We start from the raw sequence: 20,332 nt of genomic DNA, 5'->3' as shown, positions 1-20,332 counted from the left end.
TTTTATATCTTCTAAGGGAATTGAACCTTTTATCATTATGTGTTGTTTCTCACTCTAGTAATGCTTTTTGCCTTAAAGTCTACTTTGTCTGATATAAAGCTACTCCAGCTTTCTTTTGGTTAGTATTTGTATGGTGTACTGTTTTTTTATCCTTTCACTTTCAAACTTTCTGTATCTTTATATTAAGGTTTGTCTCTTATAAGCAGCATGTAATTGGTTTTTAGTTTTATCCTCTAACAATCTATGCGTTTTAATGGGAGCATTTAGTCCATTTATGTTTAATGTAATTGCTGATATATGTGAGTTTACATCTACTGGCTTATTGTTTGCTTTTTATTTGTTCTTCCTGTTTTATGTTTCTCTTTCTCTCCTTTCTTGCCTTCCTTTGAACTGATTGCTTTGTATTATTTCTCTTTTTTCCTCTCTACTAGCTTGTTAGTTATACATTCTTTTATTATTATTATTCTAGTCATTACCAGAGATTACAACATGCATTCTTGACTTACTAGGGTTTACTTTAAATTAGCAAGTTTACCACTTCTCACTTAGTGGAAGTATCTTACTCTAACTCTGTTTTCTCCTTTCCCAACTTAAATACTTTTGTCATGCATTTTAACTCTCTCTAGCTTTTAAACACCACTAGACATTATTTCTAGTGATTATTACTACTGATTATTATTACTAGACATTATTACTACTGATTATTATTTTCTAATAATAAATAATAAAAATAATAAATAATAAAAGACTGTAGCCTCTGAGCCTGTTGCCAGCTCTGCTCAGCTTCCCAGCCTTGTGGCAGCTCTCATCAGAATCAGTAGTACCTTAAGAGGAAAGGCCTCCAAGATGTTGGGTCTACATCTCTGAGTTTCTTTCTCCAGTCTACTGTATCCCTGTAATTCTTCACAGCCCTGTTCATTCTCCATGCCTTCAAACGGATCTCTTTTTTTTTTTCAAATAGATTTTTTAAATATTTAAAAATATTTTCTAGGTTTCCTAGTTGTGTTCCAGCGAGAGGTTGGTCCGAATTAGATAGTCTGCTATTCCAGAAGTGTAACCTTTTGCTTGTACCCTGTAAAGAGTTCTTTCTACCCTTGCCCCTTTTTCTTAGACTAAGCCCATAAAATTGAATTTGTGTCAATTAAATGTGCGTGTGGTGCAACTCCAAGAGAGCTTCATTCCTTTCTAGCACTGCAACTGTCCCTAGTTCTAATGAAAGGGCCTCATGTCCTGTATTGCTCCAGCCTCAATTCGTAAGCCTTCCAAAAAAGCTAATATAATCTCCTTCCAGAAACCTGTTGTCTTCTTGAGGGTGAAAGAACATTAGTCTTTAATGCAGAAAGTTTACTGTCCAAGTTGTCAGAGTGCTCTAGGGAAGTAATATATCTGAACCACTTTTCCCAGACAAGCTGCCAACCACAGAAATAAAGCAACACCCCTCAGTGTGAGTGAATTAGAGGAATTTGACAGCCCTGTGCTTAGTGTTCCTGTCAGGAAAACCTGCAACAGCAAGACCATTCTGCCAAAGTCCAGAGACTCCTAATATATTAGCCAGCGTTCATTAACAGTAAGTGACAGAAACCCTAATCGGCCCAAGCAACAAAGGAGAATGTCTTGCTCACAGACCTAAAAATTCCAGAATAGTAGATTTGGCCTCAGGGATGGTGGGATCCTGGTGCTCAGATGGTCTCTCGGGAAGCTGTTTCATCATTTAGCTTTACACTTCTCTAGCCCAGTGGTTCTCAAACTTGGACATGCATCAGAATTACTTGCAAAGCCAATTAAAACACAGATTGTTGGCCAAGCATGGTGGCTCATACCTGTAATCCTAGCGCTTTGGGAGGCTGAGGCAGGAGGCTCATTTGAACCCAGGAGTTCAAGACCAGCCTGGGCGGTGTAGTGAGACCTTGTCTCTATTTTGTTCTTAAATAAAATAATAATTAAAATAATCAGATTGGCCAGACATGGTGACTCACACCTATAATCCCAGCACTTTGGGAGGCTGAGGAGGGTGGATCACCTGAGGTCAGGAGTTCAAGACAGCCTTACCAATACAGTGAAACCCCGTCTCTACTAAAAATATAAGTTAGCCGGGCATGGTGGTGGGCACCTGTGGTCCCAGCTACTCAGGAGGCTGAGACAGGAGAATTGCTTGAACCTGGGAGGCGGAGGTTGCAGTGACCCGAGATCGTACCACTGCACTCCAGCCTGGGCAAAAGAGTGAGACTCTGTCTCAAAAAATAAAATGAAATAAAATAAATAAAATAAAATAAAATAATAAATATAAAAAAATCAGATTATTGGGCCCCAATCCCAGAATTTCTGCTTCAGTGTGTCTGAGGTAGAGGTAAGTGTTTTAATTCCTAGCAAGTTCCCAGGCAATCCTGACGTTACTGGTTTAGAGAGCACATTTTGAGACCCATGTCTCTAGTTACTACCAGGCAGGCATTTCATTTGTGGCCTAGAGATGGCCCCCCAGTGGCTCCAGGCTTCCTTCACTATCTGCTTTGCAATCCCCAGGTGAAAGAGACAGTTCTTTTCTTAGTTCAAGAACCAGCTCTCTCCTGAACCAGCCTCCCTCCTCCATGGTCAGGGAGAGGTATTCTGGCATGGCCCAGGCTGAGCCAGAAGTGGAGTCAAATCTGCACAGATCCACTCCAGCCAGGGCCAGGAGTGGGGTCATAGCCACCCAAAAGGCTGAGAAAGGTGAGGAAAGAATGATTCCCTGAAGGAAACGATAGGTGCTGTGAAGATCATGGTGCCAGGTAGACAAAAGCCACTGCTATCCATTTCATATAAAAATGAACCACATAGATGGCCAGGTGTGTAGATCATGCCTGCAATGCCAGCATTTTGGGAGGCCAAGGCAGCTGGATCACTTGAGGTCAGGAGTTTGAGACCAGCCTGGCCAACATGTCAGAACCCCATCTCTACTAAAAATATGAAAATTAGCTGGGTGTGGTGGCACGTGCCTGTAGTCCCAGCTACTCAGGAGGCTGAGGTTGGAGAATCACTTGAACTTGGGAGGTGGAGGTTGCAGTGAGCTGAGATCACGCCACTGGACTCCAGCCTGGATGACAGAGTGAGACTCCATCTAAAAAAAAAAAAAAAGTTAACCACATAGGACATTTTGCCACAGATTCTACAGAAGCAGTGTAGAGCAATGGCCTGTAACATCCAAGAGTAGAAGTCATTTAGTCTGGGGGCCTTGATTGCTATCCTTGAAAATCACCTGCACTCCTGGGCTCAAGGAGAGACAGTGGCAGCATGAAGACAGTTAGGGCTGCAGACAGCACCTGCCATCAAGAAAAGTCCCAAAAGAAGCTTTAGAGATGAGAAGAACACAGGCCTTAACAAGCCAGGTCTGTCGGCTATTACTGCCTGACAACCCACCCCAAAATGTAGTGGCTTAAAACAGCAACCGTTTTATGATTGCTCATGAGTCTGTGGGTGGACTGGGCTGTTCTGTAGTGAGCTAGCAGGTGGCTGGGCCAGATGGTCTAGGACAGCCTTACTCACATGTCTGGCAGTTTTGTTTGTCCTGAGGACCTTGGCTAGGACAGCCCATAAGACCCATAGAGTCTTATTCTCTGGCACTGGTGATCTCAGGGCAGCAAGAGAGGACAAGCCCATGCCTGGGTGCTTTTTAAAGACTGCTTGGTCGTGATTGCTGATGTTCTGTTAGCCAAAGAAAGTCACCAGGCAAGTCCGGCTGCAGTGCCTCATACCTGTAAGCCTAGCACTTTGGGAGGCCGAGGCGAGAGGATAACTTGAGCCCAGGAGTTCAAGACCAGTCTGGGCAACAAAGTGAGACCTCATCTCTACAAATAATAATAATAATAATAAAACTAGCTGGGTGATGTGGTGCATGCCTGTGGTCCCAGCTACACAGGAGGCTGAGGTAGGAGGATGACTTGAGCACAGGGAAGTCAAGGCTGCAGTGAGCTGTACTCATTCCATGGCACTACAGTCTGGGTGACAGAGTGAGACCGCATTTCAGATAGATAGATAGATAGATGATAGATAGATGATGATAGATAGATAGATAGATAGGTGATAGATAGATAGATAGATAGATAGATAGATAGATAGGTGATAGATAGATAGATAGATAGATAGATAGATAGATAGATAAATAGATAAATAAAAATAAAATGAAAGCCACCAGGCCAAGCCCAGCTAGAGAAACAGACACTACCTCCTAATGGAAAATGCTGCAAAACCACATTGCAGCGGTTCACATACAGGGGTGGGAGGAATTCGTGGCCACTTGTTGCAGTTTCCGATGACATAGGAAGCAGGTAGCCTGATAACGTTGGCCAATTTTGAAATGCGTGGAGGCTTTGGAGCACTCAGGCCTAGAACATTGTCCCAGGGTACACACTCCCTTCCCCACCTCCCTCTTGGCTTTTAGAAGTGAGTATGGACATCTGAAGACAAAACAAGGCTACGTCTACCATTTCCCTGGACTTTTTGCCACACAACATAGTGTACAGTTTCAAGGCCTACCAGGCATGTGACCACAGGGAGTGGGGTGCACTGTGGAAACTGGAGCACTTCGGCCCCGTCGAAAGGGGGCGCCATCACCCAGCTCCAGCCAATGGTTCCCATGTATGAATACCGTTCCAGGGTTGCCAAATGGTATTACTTCTCAGGAGATGCCAGGAATCCCAATTTTCAGGTAGATTTCCTTGGGTTTTTTGTTTGTTTGTTTTTTGTTTTTTGTTTTTTTTTTTGAGCTTAGCATCTATTTTCAATTTTTCTAAAAAGGTGAAAGTGACACAATACATCTCTGTAGGCAGGTTATGCCTGTGGGCTGCCAGTTTATGATTGCTATAATAGACCCTTGTTGTCCTTAAATTTCATATTCGCCATTTCTGTGGCTTCCCAGGTGACCTCCAAGGCCCCTTGCATGTAGTAAGGGGTAATTTTGCTGAGACTCTGAATTTGAGCTTTTCAAGTCACAGCTGGTGGCTGGTGAGCCGACCGGCAGCCTCATGCCCTCACGTCTTCTGTGTGACATGTGTTGCATTCATGGTAAATTTCCTGAATTGATGTACCTTTTGTTTCTCTGTGAGAGAGAGGAAAGCCAAACACTGGTGAAGTGAAGAGAAAGCGACGTTATTGGAAGAGGGATGGCTCTCAAGCAGAAAAGAGCAGTTTGGAAGAAGTTAAAATGTGCAATTTGGCTTTTGCTGGTGGCACAAATGGACTGTGTGAATAGATCCACCGTTCTCTAGATCTGTGATGGGAATAAATCCACCATCAGGGGGTATTCAGGCTAGCATTCGCCCAAGTGAGCGATGAGAGCATCAAAAAGAATTAAAAGGTGGTTACCTCGTGCGCACTTGCATGCAGTGTGAGGGAGTACACAGAGGGAACGTGATTTTGGAGAACTCGGGTGCCGTGTAGGACGGTTCTGGAAAGCCAGGATGGGAAAAGCTCTGGTAGTGGAGCTGCAGCGTTGACCTTCACTTGGAGAAAGGGTGATTTAATTTTTAAAAACATCTTCTTAGCATGATATGACTCAAAGGGCACAGGCAGCACCTGATGATCATGTTGCTGGAGGAGCATTTCCTCCCAAATGAAAGACACTCAGGGGCAAAAGGGTCTGTGCAGTTAAAACTGGTCTCTACTGGAGAAAGATGCCTTTGTGAATCTCCTTGTCCAAGAAGAAGTGAGCATAGGACTGCAGCAGCCAAGGACAGATTGTCCCGCCTGCTCACAGGTCATGAGACAAGCTTCCAAGCTATCTCAGAGGCCCCTTGTTCCATCCCAGCCCCAGACTGATGAGGCACAAGAGGAACAGGTTCTTGCACAAAGATTGGCAGTAAAAAGATAAGGGTCACCACATGGTTCTTTTTAGGCAAATTTTATAAGTGCTCCATGCGGGAAATGGTGAATGAGCTTGTGAATTTCAGGTTCTGCTTGTCCTGGTGCTGCCCAAGCCTTCTACCAACGCTAGTGTATGCACCCCATGTGTCAGGAGCTGGCGCATTTATTTAGCTTTGACAGAACTTGGTCCCTTATTTATGGAATTGTCTATAGGGTCTAAAGGGAGCTTGAGTTTTTCAACTGTGCTTTGCTACAGATGATGGAACCATGTGGTTGGGTGATATTCACAAATACTTAGATTTACAAGGTTTGGGGTTTAAGTCATTTTTCATCCATCTATTTAGCAAAAATTATAAATAATGCCAGGTGTCAGGGATGTAACAGTCAACAAGATGGGTCTGACCTCATGAAGTAGCTGAGGCTCTACAAGAACTGAGCCCGCAACCTCTCCACCCTCGTTGCTAACCATCCTTCCCCTTGCCCCCCATTCCAGCCCCCTTGCCACTCCTCAGTGTGCTGAGCTTGACCTAGCAGGGCCTTGGCACCTGCTGTTCCAGGCGGAGGGAACAGCAGGGTATTCCCAGGGCTCACTGCCTTCATGTTCCCACTCAGATATCCTCTTCCCAGATGGTACATCTCAAATGACAGTGCGTCCCCTCCCGTCATGAGCAGCCCCTTACCCTCTGCATGTACCTGACCCGTGTCTGTCTCTGCTTTGTGACTACGAGGTCAGTGAGGGCAGAAAGTGTGCCTGTTCCTCCAACCCCTGTGCCCCCACACCAAGAGCAGCATCTCACTCAAGCAAAGAAGCTCACAGCATAGTGCAGGTCGTAAGCCTGGTAACGAAGTACCTTTGATTTTGTGGATAACCCATTTCCGCATTAGGGGCGAGGGTGTGTCTATACTTTGGGGTGTTTTGGCTTCAGCTCCAGTATAGCTCAAAACCACATCCTTCAGCTTCCTTCACTCCTTTTTCTGGTCCTCCTGGCTATTTCAGGAACCTGATCCTTTTTGCACTGAGTAAGGAAGATACTGGTGAGGTCTTCGCCATCCTTTTACCTGTTGCTTGTTTCCATAACGATAAGAATCTGCAACACAGCTTGCTAAACAGAGCTTCTTCCAGACCTCATTCTCAGCCCGTGTTTGTTTTACTTTCTCATCTCTCCTGTTGCCCAGCAGGCCAAGTGACAGATGAGAAGGGCAAAGAAGCCTCCAGTGGGCGAGCAGAATCCCTGGCTCACATGTCTGGCAGCTTCTTACCTCTCTGTCCTCAGGAGCAGCATCAGGGATGATGACAAGAGACAGTACATCAAAGTCGGAAAATGGCCTGCTTGATTTTTTTTTTTTTTTTTTTTTTTGAGATGGAGTCTCGCTCTGTGGCCCAGGCTGGAGTGCAGTGGCATGATCTCGGCTTACTGCAACTTCTGCCTCCCGGGTTCAAGCGATTCTCCTGCCACAGCCTCCTGAGTAGCTGGGATTACAGACGCCCACCACCATGCCTGGCTAATTTTTGTATTTTTAGTAGAGACAGGGTTTTACCACATTGACCAGGCTGGTCTTGAACCCCTGACCTCAGGTGATCCATCCGCCTCAGCCTCCCAAAGTGCTGGAATTACATACGTGAGCCACTGTGCCTAGCCCCACTTGATGTTCATTGCGCAGAGCAGCCATCCACAGGTGCCGTGAAGGTTTCTCCGGGTGCCTTTACCCTTCTCAGGGAGCAGCTGGGACGTGCCCTGGCCTGTACGAGAACAGCCGGTGGGTTCTGTTGGCCCTCACGACATTTCTTAAAAACTGGAATACATTATGAACAAATAAAATTCAGGGGATTTCACATAAATTTCAGATGCTACTTTTCTTGGGGGGAAAAAAGCATTTGGTAACACTAGGAGCACAGTCCTATAAGGCAAGCATTGGCTGGAGCTGGGAGGTGGCTTCTATTCAGTGGCACTCCGGCCCCTGGCATTCAGTGACACTAAGATGGTTCCTGGGGCATTCGCACTCACAGCCCCTTTCTTGGGTGCCTGGCAGAACTTGCTATTCCTTCATTTTAGCTTAGCATTCCCATAAAAACCCACCATCATCCCCATCAGCCCAGTGCCTGGCTATCCTGGAAAGCAGCCCAGTAGAGCCTCCGGATGTCTCCTGCCTTCTCCTGCCAGTGACATTCTTGATGTTGCCACCCAAACATTCAGACACAGCGTTCTAATGGGGCATAGCAAGAGTCAAGTGCTTCGACAGGAGCCCTTAATAATCAACAGCCGATGGTTTACTAAGGTCCTGAAAATGGAAGCATGCTGTTTTTCAGAAAGCCTTGCACCAGCTCAGAAGTATACATAGATCCCCCAAGACGTCATACCTGTAAATTTCATTAGTTTGTTATAGGCCAACATTAATACCAATCTTTGATACCCTTAAATGATCCAATCCAGTTGCCTATGTAAAATTGACATCTCCAGGCCAGGCACAGTGGCTCATGCCCGTAATCCCAGCACTTTGGGAGGCCGAGGTGGGTGGACCACTTGAGTCCAGGAGTTTGAGATCAGCCTGGGCAACATGGTGAAACCCTGTCTCTACAAAAAATACAAAAATTAGCCGGGCATGGTGGCGCGTGCTTGTAGCCCCAGCTACTCGGGAGGCTGAGGCTCAAGAATTGCTTGAACCTGGGAGGTGGAGGTTGCAGTGAGCCGAGATTGCACCACTGCACTCCAGCCTGGGCAACAAGGGAGACCCTACCACAATAAATAAATTAATTAATTAATTAATTAATTTACATCTCCAGTCTAGACTCTCTCTCAAACTCTGGATTCCTGCATGCACAGGTCAACTCAACAGCTCTGTTCCGGTGCCACACTCACATCTTGAACCCAGCTTGTCCCAAACTGAGCCCTCTGCTCCTCCCAAACTTCCTCCACCCACACTTGTCCACAGCTCAGCCGAAAGCAATCCCATCTTCCACTTTAAGCCATCACCCGTGGAGTCACCCGTAACTCCTCTCTTCCTCTGCCATCCACAGCTGGACTGTTAGGAAGTCCTGTTGGCTCTGTCTCTGGCAGATGCCTGTAATCTGACCACATTCTGTGTCCCCTCCTCCACCACTGTTGCCTCCTGTCTCCTGGACAACTGCAGTAGCCCCTGACCATCTCCCTGCTTTCACCCCCACCTCCTTTCAGTTTCTTCTCCACTCCACCCCTACATCAGATCTGGTCTTCTGCTCTGAATTCCTCAGTGGCTCCCCATTTCCCTCAGACCATGGGCCTTACAGTGCCCTTCAAGGCCCTGCATGACCTGCCCTCCCTCAACCCCTTTCAGGCCTTTTGTCAACCCATACCCCTGCTGGCTCTGCTCCAGCCCCGTGGGTACCTGGCTGCTCCGAGAACACATCACACGCCTCCCATCTTTGCGCTCGTGCCTGGAGCACACTTCCCTGGTCCTCTGCGAGGCTCTCTCTGCCCCTGATACCCACACTCCAGATCTCCCTTATCCCGATCTGCTTTGCATGGTTTTTCATGTCAGTTTCCACATCAAACACTGTGTTTTAAATTTATTATTTCTCCAGCTTATGGTCTCTCACCATGTGAGTGGGGGACTTGGTATCTCTGGTCACTGCTGTGTCACCAGTGCCAAGAACAGAGCCTGGCACAGATAAATATTTCCCCAAGGGTTGAGATTCAGTAAGTAAACTCTTTAAGCACCCCAAAGAAATATTTGGAGCAGTTCTATATTTTAATGGAGTATGTTTTAATATGAAAAAAATCCAAACATAAATAATTGAGAGGATGTTACAGTGACCTCCCCTCCCCGCCCCAATGTATCCATCCATTACCCACCCTTGGCAATAATCAATTTACAGCCAATTTCATTTCATCATCACCCCTACCCATTCCCCAGATTTTTAGGAAGCAAATGGAAGCCTTCATATAATTTTATCTGCAGGCATTTTAATATTCTTTTCTTTTTAGAGCGTCATTGTACTCTGTTGGGTAGGTGTACCATAACTTATTTTATTAGATGCTTAGTTTTATTAGGTGCTTCTTTTATATCACTGTATATTTTATAAAACTATCTTTCCATTCATGGGAACTTCCAGAATCAACTGCAACTTTGCAATACTTGTTTTCTTAAATTGGGGTGTTATTACTTTGTAATTCTTGTTACCCATGCAAAAGCAAAACAGAAAAAAGCAATAATATTGCAAAATACCCATCCTTCTTCCTAACATTATGTATTATTCTTTACAGGTATTCTGTAAGAAAGTTAATTTTTTAAATAACTTTTTGTTTGGATACAATTTTATTTTTTATTTTTATTTTTTTAACTTTGAGTTTCAGAAATACATGTGCAGATTTGTTATACAGGTCAACTGCATGTCACAGGGATTTGGTATACAGATAATTTCATCACCCAGGTAATGAGCATAGTACCTGATAGGTATTTTTTCTGGTCCTCTCCTTCCTCTCACCCTCTACCCTCAATAGACCTCAGTGTCTGTTGTTCCCCTGCTAGTATCCGTGTGTTCTCATTGTTTAGCTTATAAGTGAGAACATGCGATATTTGGTTTTCTGTTCCTGTGTTAGTTTGCTCAGGATAATGGCCTTCAGTTTCATCCATGTTGCTGCAGAGAACACGATCTCATTCTTTTTTGTGGCTGTATAGTATTCCGTGGTGTATTCTGTAGTATTCCACATTTTCTTCTTCTTCTTTTTTTTTTTTTTTTTTTTTTTTGAGATGGAGTTTCACTCTTGTTGCCCAGGCTGGAGTGCAATGGTGCGATCTCGGCTCACTACAACCTCTGCCTCCTGGGTTCAAGCGATTCTCCTGCCTCAGCCTCCCAAGTAGCTGGGATTACAGGTGCCTGCCACCACGCCCAGCTAACTTTTGTATTTTTATTAGAGATGGGGTTTCACCATGTTGAACAGGCTGATCTCGAACTCCTGACTTCAGGTGATCCACCCACCTCGACCTCCCAAAGTGCTGAGATTACAGGTGTGAGCCACCACACCCGGCCTCCACATTTTCTTTATCCAGTCTAGTGTTGATGGGCATTTAGGTTGATTCCATGTCTTTGCTATTGTGAATAGTGCTAGACAAACAGACATGTGCATGTGTCTTTATGGTAGGATGATTTATATTCCTTTGGGTATATACCCAGTAATGAGATTGCTGGGTCAAATGGTAATTCTGTTTTTGTTCTTTGAGGAATCTCCATGCTGCTTTCCACAATGGCTGAAGTAATTTACACTCCCACCAGCAGTGTATAAGCATTCCCTTTAATCTCCAACCTCGCCAGTATCTGTTAGATTTTTACTTTTCAATGGCCATTCTGATTGGTGTGAGATGGCATCTCCTTGTGATTTTGATTTGCTTTTCTCTAATGATTAGTGATGTCAAGCATTTTTTCATATGCTTGTTGGCTGCATGTCCTGATACAATTTTAAACTTAAAGTAACATTGTAAGGATAGTACACTAACACTTCCACCCTTCACCCACATACCCAGATTCACCAATTAACATTTTAGTCCAATTGCTTTTGCTTTATATTCTATATATATATGTAATTATATAAAAATTATGTATAATTATACAAAAATTATATATATAATTCTATAAAAATTATATATTTATACAGAAATATTATGCACACACATATGTGTATGCCTGCTATCATGTATTGATCTGTAAATTAAATTACATAACTATAGATAAATCGATCGATAGAGGGTGTGTGTGTGTGTAAATATTTGAGATGAAGTTGCAGACATCATTCCTCTTTACCCCTGAACTGTGTTTGTGCATGTGCATGTGTGTGTGTTCATGTATGTGTGTAAACTATTTGAGATGAAGTTGCAGACGTCATTCCCCTTTACTCCTGAACTGTGTGTGTGTGTGTTTGTAAGCTATTTGAAATTAAGTGGCAGACATCATTCCCCTTTACCCCGAACACTGCTATATATATCTCCTAAAAACAAGGGCATTCATTATACATAACCACAGTACACTAACGAAATTCAGGATATTTAGCATTAATAGAATACCACTGTCTAAGCCATAGACTGTATTTGAATTTTCCCAGTTGCCACAATAATGTTCTTTACAGCACTGCTCCCTCCCCAGGACCAAGTCCCCCCAGGGCCACCACTGCATTCAGCAGTGTCTGCATAGTCTCCTGTAATCTGGAACCGTTTTCTTTTTCTTTTATGGCCTTGACATTTTTGGAGAGTACAGGCCAGTTGTTTTATAGAATGTTCCTCAATTGGGGTCTAATAGATTTTGAGCTGCAATCCGAGCATATAATCTAAAGGAACGTCCCCCTGTCTTCTGCCCTCAGGACCTGGAAGCCGGCGAGAGAGACCCCTGTCTGCAACCCGCAAAACTCTTTGCGAGGCTGAGGACCCAGAGGAAGACGCCTCTGCTGTGCTCCGAGCCATCCAGGTGGAGAACGCGGCCCTGCAGAGGGCGCTCCTCAGCAGAAAGGCCGAGCAGCCGGCCAGCCCACTGCAGGTGCGCTCCGGGCTGGGAGAGGAACCGGGGGATGCTCCCTGGACTGGGCAGTGTCTGAGCTGCAGTTGAGAAGAGCAAGTGGGCAGAAGAGGGAGGTGTAGTGGGCATCGCTGACCCCAGACTCATCCGTGTTTCCGCTGTTCAGTCACCCTCTGACCTGCTAAGGCTCCCATTTCTTCCGCCTTCTTTTAGCTCTTTATTTCACAAAGCCTAAGCTGGGTGCTAATCTGCCTCCAGTCCTCACTGATTTCCCTGCAAACCCTGGATACCTTAGACCAGGGTTGCAAACTGGTGGGTCAGTGAAGAATGGAGTCCACAACAAGCTCTGGCTTCCCAGCAAAGGTCTCATTCCCGAGCATGGGCCCTTCAGGCCTCTGCAGTGGTGACTGCTCCCTATTGTCCTGCCCGTGGCCCACTTCACTTGTTCGCGAAACCTCTCTGGGCCCGCAGGGGTTTGAGTTTCCGCCTGCTGCCTTCAGCTTTGAGCAGCCAACAGGAGGATAAATGGTGGGTAGGGCAGGGACCTTGGGGAGCTGGAGGCGTTGGGTATCGCTTGGTGTGCACATCCTTTCTCAGAAGCTTGGTCTGTGAGTCGCCTGTTGAAACCCTTTTTCTTAGCTTGTCCCCCTGATGCTCACAGTAGCCCTGAAACAGGCAGCGCTGGTTTCATTGCCTCACTTCACAGATGTGGCCACTGCTACCCAGAGAAGCAAGGTGGCCTGCTTCTCTCAAGGACGAGGTGATCACATCTTTGGAAGTGGCCGAGGTCTTCCCACCTGCAAGCCCAGGGCCCTGTCACCAGCACCGGTTGTTCCCCAGGCTCTATCTCGGGGCTGCTCTTTGGGGCATCCATCGAGCAGCACCTATTGTCTGTGTTCCCAGACCTCTGACCTTGCCCCTGAACTTTACATCTATGGTAGCTTGAGAAGGTCCCTGCCCTTTTCTGTGCCCTCATCTTTCTGTGAACAGCATGGAGTGAATGGCTTTGTTCCAACATCACATCATGTGATCACATCCTTCCAGGATGCAGAGGGACCACCAGCAAAACCATGGACCAGTCTGCTGGAGGAGAAGGAAGAGACCCTTGAGGTCAGTGCCAGGCAGAGATGAATGACAAAGCCCCACGCATGTGCATAGCCTCCACATGGAGGAGCCTGATGGCCTCCAGGGCGCTTTCCTTCACACTGTCCTACCAGGTCCTCACTGTGTGCCCTGAGCACTGGTGTCATGCTGCCCATTTCACAGATAGGGAGACCGGGGCTGGCGTGGCTTACCCAAGGTCACGAGTTGAAGCCAGAACTCACCCAGGCCTGCTGACTCAAACTGTTGTCATATTTCTATTTATTTATTTATTTATTTATTTATTTATTTATTTATAGTTTAGTTTAGTTTTTAGTTTAGTTTAGTTTACTTTAGTTTAGTTTAGTTTGGTTTAGTTTAGTTTAGTTTAGTTTAGTTTGACAGAGTCTCACTCTGTCGCCCAGGCAGGAGTGCAGCGGTGTGATCTCAGCTCACTACAACCTCTGCCTCCTGGGTTCAAGTGATTCTCCCACCTGAGCCTCCCAAGTAGCTGGGATTACAGGCACACCGCCACCACGCCTGGCTAATTTTTGTATTTTTACTAGAGACAGGGTTTCACCATGTTGGTCAGGCTGGTCTCGAACTCCTGACCTCAAGTGATCCACCCACCTCAGCCTCCCAAAGTGCTGGGATTACAGGTGTGAGCCACCACGCCTGATCTATATTTCTATTTATTGACAAGACAATGCAAAAACAGATCTTAGTACCTTGAATAAATAAATTTTTTATCTGTATCTAGCTAGGTCAATTAAGTGTATCTCAGCAAATTTGGTCCCAGCAAATAAGGACGTGAATTAATAAAATGCCCAGGACCGTCTTTGCTTGGTTATACACAAGTCTGTGCCGTGTGCTCAGAATACAGAGGCAACTGAGACAGATGAGCCCCAGCCCCATGCAGCTTACAGGCAACAGCAAATAAAACCATACATAAACAGGGTGAAGTCAGAGAGCGATGACAATCACAGCTGCTAATATGTGAGAGAATGACAGGGTGTGGGGTGGTGGCTGCTGCTGACAGGGTGGTCCTGGGTGCCCCTTGGAAGGCATGTCCCATCTGAGCTGAGCCCTGCCTGTTCGGAAGGCACCAACAACGGGGAACAGCATTCCAGATGGAAGGAACAGGGGAAAAGATTTGAGGTGCGAATGAGCCCAGCCTGATCAAGGAGCAGGAAGAAGCCCTTTGTGAGGTGGGGAGGCGGGGACGGGAGAAGCAGATGGAGACAGAGCCCAAGTGGGACAGTGTGTGCATGTCACACCCCAGAGCACTGGAGCTGTTTGCTGTTTGCATTGCTGCCACTTGTCCTGCCAGTTCCCATCATTCTCGTCTGTCGCTAGCCTGTGTTTCTGACAGGCCCTGCAGTAACTGCCCAGGTCCAGAATTTCTGAATGACCTAATTCCTGACCCACAGAGATTCCGGGGACTAAAATCGTCTGCAGATGGACAGCAGGGCACATTTTTAGCGTCGATGATAAATGAAAAAGAAGGGGAAAAGGCTCAGAGAATTAAAAGTGAAAGGGCCTAATGCTGTTACTGGAATTCTTCAGAGTCTGCTTACTTTGTACAAAGCAGAACAGGGGCTTGGTTGAGATGGTGAGAGGATTTTCTTTTCTTTTTTTTTTTTTTTTGAGACAGTGTCTCACTCTGTCACCCAGGCTGGAGTGCAGTGGCACGACCATAGCTTACTGCAGCCTCAAACTCCTGGGCTCAAGTGATCCTCCTGCCGCAGCCTCCCAAAATGCTACGGTTACAAGCATGAACCATTGCGTCTGGCCAGTGAAGCATTTTGATAAGAGAAGGTTTCCAGTAGCTCATTGAAGTGGATTGTTTCCTAGGGGCGCCCTGGTCATCGGAAGCTGAGATGGTGTGAGGGGTTCTAGATAGAAGCTCCAGGCAGTTGCTGTCACCCTCACATTCCTGTTCCTGTTTTCTACAAAGGGACTGTCAGACTGAGCATGCCTGCCCTTGACCATGACCCTGCTGTGTCTTAGGCCAGGAGTGTTGCCTGAGACATCTGTTTAATAAGCCTTTCCATCCTCAGCTGCTTCCCATCACCACGGCGACCACTACTCAGGAGCCGGCCAGGGCAGCAGGGGGAGCCAGAGCCATCAACCAGGCCATGGACAGAATTGGACTTCTGGGAAGCAGGTACTACTAAGGCTGAGGCCACACCCGAAACCCTTTAGCAGTGCAGCCATGGGGATCTTCTTCATGAGGGTTCTTTGCTTTTCCTATGTTTTTTCAGACCCCTTATTTCTTTCTTTGAGACGGAGTCTTGCTCTGTTGCCCAGGCTGGAGTGCAGTGGCACAAACAGCTCACTGCAGCCTCAAACTCCTGGGTTAAAATGATCCTCCAGCCTCAGCCTCCTGAGTATCTGGGATCACAGGTGTGTGCCACTGCACCCAGCTAATTTGTGTACTTTTTTGTAGAGATAGGGTCTCACAATATTGCCCAGGTTGGTCTCCAACTCCTGGGCTCAAGCAGTCCACCCACCTCGGCCTCCCAAACAGGCGTGAGCCACTACACCTGGCCCCAAACTCTGTTAAACTATTCCTTTAGACTATATTCTGTCTCCCCCACCACCCCTAAAGCACTCAAATTGACTTGATTTCTTTTAGGCATATGGCTCTTATCTTGGTCAGTTTGGCCCCAACCTGTGTAGAATTTGAACCTTCTCCAGGTTTCCAGTAGAATACACCATGCAGCACAGGGTGTTAAACTTGTTCCCCAGCTGGTCTAGGGGGCGAGGTTGGCCCACAGCAGCATCCTTCAAAGCTCCTTTTCTCTATTAAAAGTTTGTTCAAACTCAGCATTCTGTTCCATTAACATGTAGCAGCAGTTATTGGAACTGTCAGGTTTTATTATCAAAATAAAGCCTTCCCTCTAGTCTTCAGACAAAATAGATCTTCAGAAAGATGCACCAGGCTGAGAGCCTGTAGTTTCTGGCATGCCACGGCACACAGACACACTCCGAGGGCCACTGCACAGCTGTGCATGTTGTGCACTGTGCAAAGTGCCTGGCTGAGAGGTGAGAAAGGGCTGAAACTCAGCCTGTGTGCTGGTTACTAAGCTGAGGGTCTGGCCTGGGGCTGCATCAGCCCAGAAAGGGGGTGGTGGTTTTTCTGCATGAAGAAGGAATTCACTAGCCAAGCTGTGTGCCCTCCAGGTCTGTGTCCACCTAGAGGGAGCCCTTTGTTATAACTTACAGGAAAACTGAATAGGCTAAAGGCAGCGCCATCCATTCCTTTAAGACTCTCCAGGACCCAGGTGGAAATCAGGGCTATGTACCATTGTGACCATAATAAGAACTCGCAGATTCTCCTGCATGTACAAAGGCCACAGCTGGGTGCGGTGGCTCATGCCTGTAATCCCAGCACTTAGGGAGGCCCAGGCGGGCAAATCACCTGAGGTTAGGAGGTTGAGACCAGCCTGGCCAACATGGGGAAAACCCATCTCTACTAAAAATACAAAAAGTAGCCGGGCACGGTGGCGAGCACCTGTAATCCCTGCTACTCAGGAAGCTGAGGAAGGAGAATTGCTTGAACCCCAGGGGCAGAGGTTGTAGTGAGCCGAGACTGTGCCATTGCACTCCAGCCTGGGAAACAAGGGCGAAACTCCATCTCAAAAAAAAAAAAAAAGAAAGAAAAGGCTGCGCCATGAGGATATTTTACATCTGATGCAGTTTTATTACAAGCAGCATGCACTCCACCAAACGCCTCGTTCCTCGGCATCAAGATCCTTTTGTGCTTCAGGGTCTTGGGGGTACCCAGACTTAAACTGCACACGTGGGCATGTTTGCAAATGATGAAGGCACGCTCTGCTGGGTTTAGAATGCCATGTCCTCAGAAACAAGAGGAGCAGAGCAGATCTCCAGCCCAGGAGTCAGCAAATTGTTGCTATAAATGGCCAAATAGTAAATATGCTTTGTGGTTGGTTTTGTTGTTGTTATTGTTGTTGTTGTTGTTGTTATAGTTTGTTTCTTTGTACAACCTTTTAAAAACATAAACCATTCTTAGCTCACAGGCTATACAAAAACAGGTCGCGGGCTGGATTTGACCCATAGGCCTTAGTTCGGCTGACCCCTGCTCTTGACTCTCAAGTTCTAAGCTTAGGGAGGTCAGCTGGCCACGTTGCCCCAGCAGTGTTTCCCCAGCTGGGCTCTGATTCCATCACTAACTGTGTAGCCATTTATAAAGGGAGAAAAACAGCAAGCCTGCCCTTGCCTTTGAACTGGATACAGAGTGCATACTTCCTCTTCAAATCATTTCCTATCCCCGAGAAGGAAATGTCAGTGTGGCACTTTGGATTGGAATGTTCTCTTTTGTGTATCATTTACTACTTCCTGCTTGCTAAAACCAAATCCCATTTCAGACAACAGCAGAAGCTTCTGAAAGTCCTCCAGGCCCTCGAAAGTGACTCTGCCCATCTCGGCAGGGTGGTTTCACCAACCAAGGAGCAAGTATCAGAAGCAGAGGTGAGAGCCTTGACTTGATTTTCAGTTGTACATTCAGGAAGTTCCCTCAGAACAGTCATTTCGCATCGGTGGGGATTGCTCTGACAGTGGTTAAATGAGCATCTCTCTGCCTGTGTCTCCACCCACCCCCCCTCCCTGGCACACAGAGGTATATATGATGAAGAGCAGGGGCAGAGAAAGGAAGATGTGGGCCAGAAGTTTCAGCAGAGAGAAGCCTGTCTGCACAAGAGGAAATATAAATAGCGTGGAAGCCCATAGGAAAATCAAGAAATGCAAATTACAGCAACCTAAATGTCCCATTTGTGCTCTGAATTGACAAATTATTTCTGATGATAACCTCTAGTGCTAGCAAGGTTACAATAAAGCTGTGGCAGTCCCACATACATGGCAGGCAGCTGTATAAACAGGTGAAACCCTCTTGGAAAACAGAATGCTTGACCTTAGGAAGAGCCTGAGAAACACTTATGTCTTTCCGCCCCACAATCCCACTTCCTTATCTAAGGAAATCACCCCACAGAACCAAAAAGCTAGAGGCAGGAAGATGTCTGTTATAGAATTATTGGAAGTAGGGAAGACATTTTTTTAAAACCTAAATGTCTCATAACAATGGAGTTAATCAGGAAAGTATGATACATCAGCATGATGCAGTAGTATAAAAGGATGGAAGCTATCGTTACGAGACGATGCAGACAGGAAACGTTAGAGATATCAGCCCAACTGTAAAAGGTGATGTTAATCTTCGAGTCCAAAATGATTGCAACAACCACACAAAGATGTGGCCATATAAGTGTGTTGATGGAGCCAGGACACAAAATACAAAAGGGAACTGTGGCATCAGAGTGGTAGGATTAACGGTGATTCAATTTTCTTTCTTTCTTTCTTTCTTTTTTTAGACAGGGCCTTGCTCTGTCACCCAGGCCAGAGTGCAGTGGCACCATCTCGGCTCATGGCAAACTCTGCCTCCCAGGTTCAAACTATTCTCCTGCCTCAGCCGCCTGAGTAGCTGGGATTACAGGCATGCGTCACCATGCCCCGCTAATTTTTGTATTTTTAGTAGAGACGGGTTTTTGCTGTGTTGGCCAGGCTGGTCTCTAATTCCTGGCCTCAAGTGATCCACCCGCCTCGGCCTCCCAAAGTGCTGGGATTAAAGGCGTGAGCCACCACACCTGGCCTCCATTTTCTTTTTTTTTTTTTTTTGAGACGGAGTCTCGCTCTATCACCCAGGCTGGAGTGCAGTGGCACGATCTTGGCTCACTGCAAGCTCTGCCTCCAGGGTTCACGCCATTCTCCTGCCTCAGCCTCCAGAGTAGCTGGGACTACAGGCGCCCGCCACCGCGCCTGGCTAATTTTTTGTATTTTTTTAATAGAGACGGGGTTTCACCGTGGTCTCGATCTCCTGACCTCGTGATCCACCCGCCTCAGCCTCCCAAAGTGCTGGGATTACAGGCGTGAGCCACCGCGCCCGGCAGCCTCCATTTTCTTTTGTGCTAAAAGGTGTGTGTCCCAGCACTCCCTTCTGCCCCCACCTTCACTCAAGCCATTCTTAGTATTATTTGGTATGGTGGTCACCAATCTTACTACTGGCCAGTGAGGACTTAATGCAAAGTCCTCCCAAAGCCACATATAAAGTCCTATGAGAGCAGAAAGGCCCCTGAGTTGGCCTGGCCTGGCCTGGACTAGAGTTCCAGCTTTGAATCTGGCACCATCATTGAGAGATTGTGTGACCTTAGACAAGCGTCTTAAGCTGTCTGGTCCTGGCTCTCAAATAGCGTCAATAATCCATGCCCCACAGGCCACTGTGAGGATGAAACGGGAAAGGTCTCTGAGAGCATACAGCTCAGTGCAGGGAGAAACCAGCAAATATCTGCTGAAAGTTCACTGAGAAAAATCAAAGCTGTGCTCCCCACTGCATGGAATAGTTTCTTTATTTTTATTATTTTAATTAATTAATTAATTAATTTTAGAGACAGGGCCTTGCTCTTTCTTCCAGACTGGAGTGCAGTGGGTGTGATCACAGCTCACTGCAGCCTTGAACTCCGTGCTCAATCGATCCTCCCACCTTGGCCTCCTGAGTAGCTGGGACTACAGGGGCCCCCCAGAATACCTGGCTATTTAAAAAGAAAAAAAATTTGTAGAGATGAATCCTTGCTATGTTGCCCAGGCTGGTCTTGAACTTCTGGGCTCAAGCAATCCTCCTGCCTCAGCATCCCAAAGTGCTGGGATTACAGCTGTGAGTCACCACACCCGACCAAGTTTCCTTATATTACGGGAGACAGAAAATCCAGGGCAAACTGACTTATACAACAAAGAGAAGAAAAATGACAGACTCTTCTCATTGAAAATGACACAGGGAGGGCCAGGTGGGGCCTGATCCAGCAGCTCGCACTGTGTCTTTCCCCTCTGTCTGCACAGTGGAAAGCTCAGTCCCACCCCCTGGAGCTC

General features: G+C 46.5%; 1 protein-coding gene across 1 annotated transcript in view; it reads left to right on the top strand.

Moving 5' to 3' along the window:
* The window catches only part of KIAA0556 (KIAA0556 ortholog), a 234,233-nt gene that overhangs the window by 136,171 nt on the left and 77,730 nt on the right, over window positions 1-20,332 (top strand). The window contains exons 9-12 of the mRNA XM_030799359.1: window positions 12,165-12,337; window positions 13,361-13,426; window positions 15,457-15,563; window positions 17,788-17,890. Coding sequence (XP_030655219.1) covers window positions 12,165-12,337; window positions 13,361-13,426; window positions 15,457-15,563; window positions 17,788-17,890 — 449 coding nt within the window. The remainder of the gene's footprint in view (window positions 1-12,164; window positions 12,338-13,360; window positions 13,427-15,456; window positions 15,564-17,787; window positions 17,891-20,332) is intronic.

Source organism: Nomascus leucogenys, chromosome 2, assembly GCF_006542625.1.
Source record: "Nomascus leucogenys isolate Asia chromosome 2, Asia_NLE_v1, whole genome shotgun sequence".
Lineage (NCBI taxonomy): Eukaryota > Metazoa > Chordata > Mammalia > Primates > Hylobatidae > Nomascus > Nomascus leucogenys.
The sequence above is the reverse complement of the archived record's forward strand: the minus strand, read 5'-3'. Positions and strand labels throughout refer to the sequence as shown.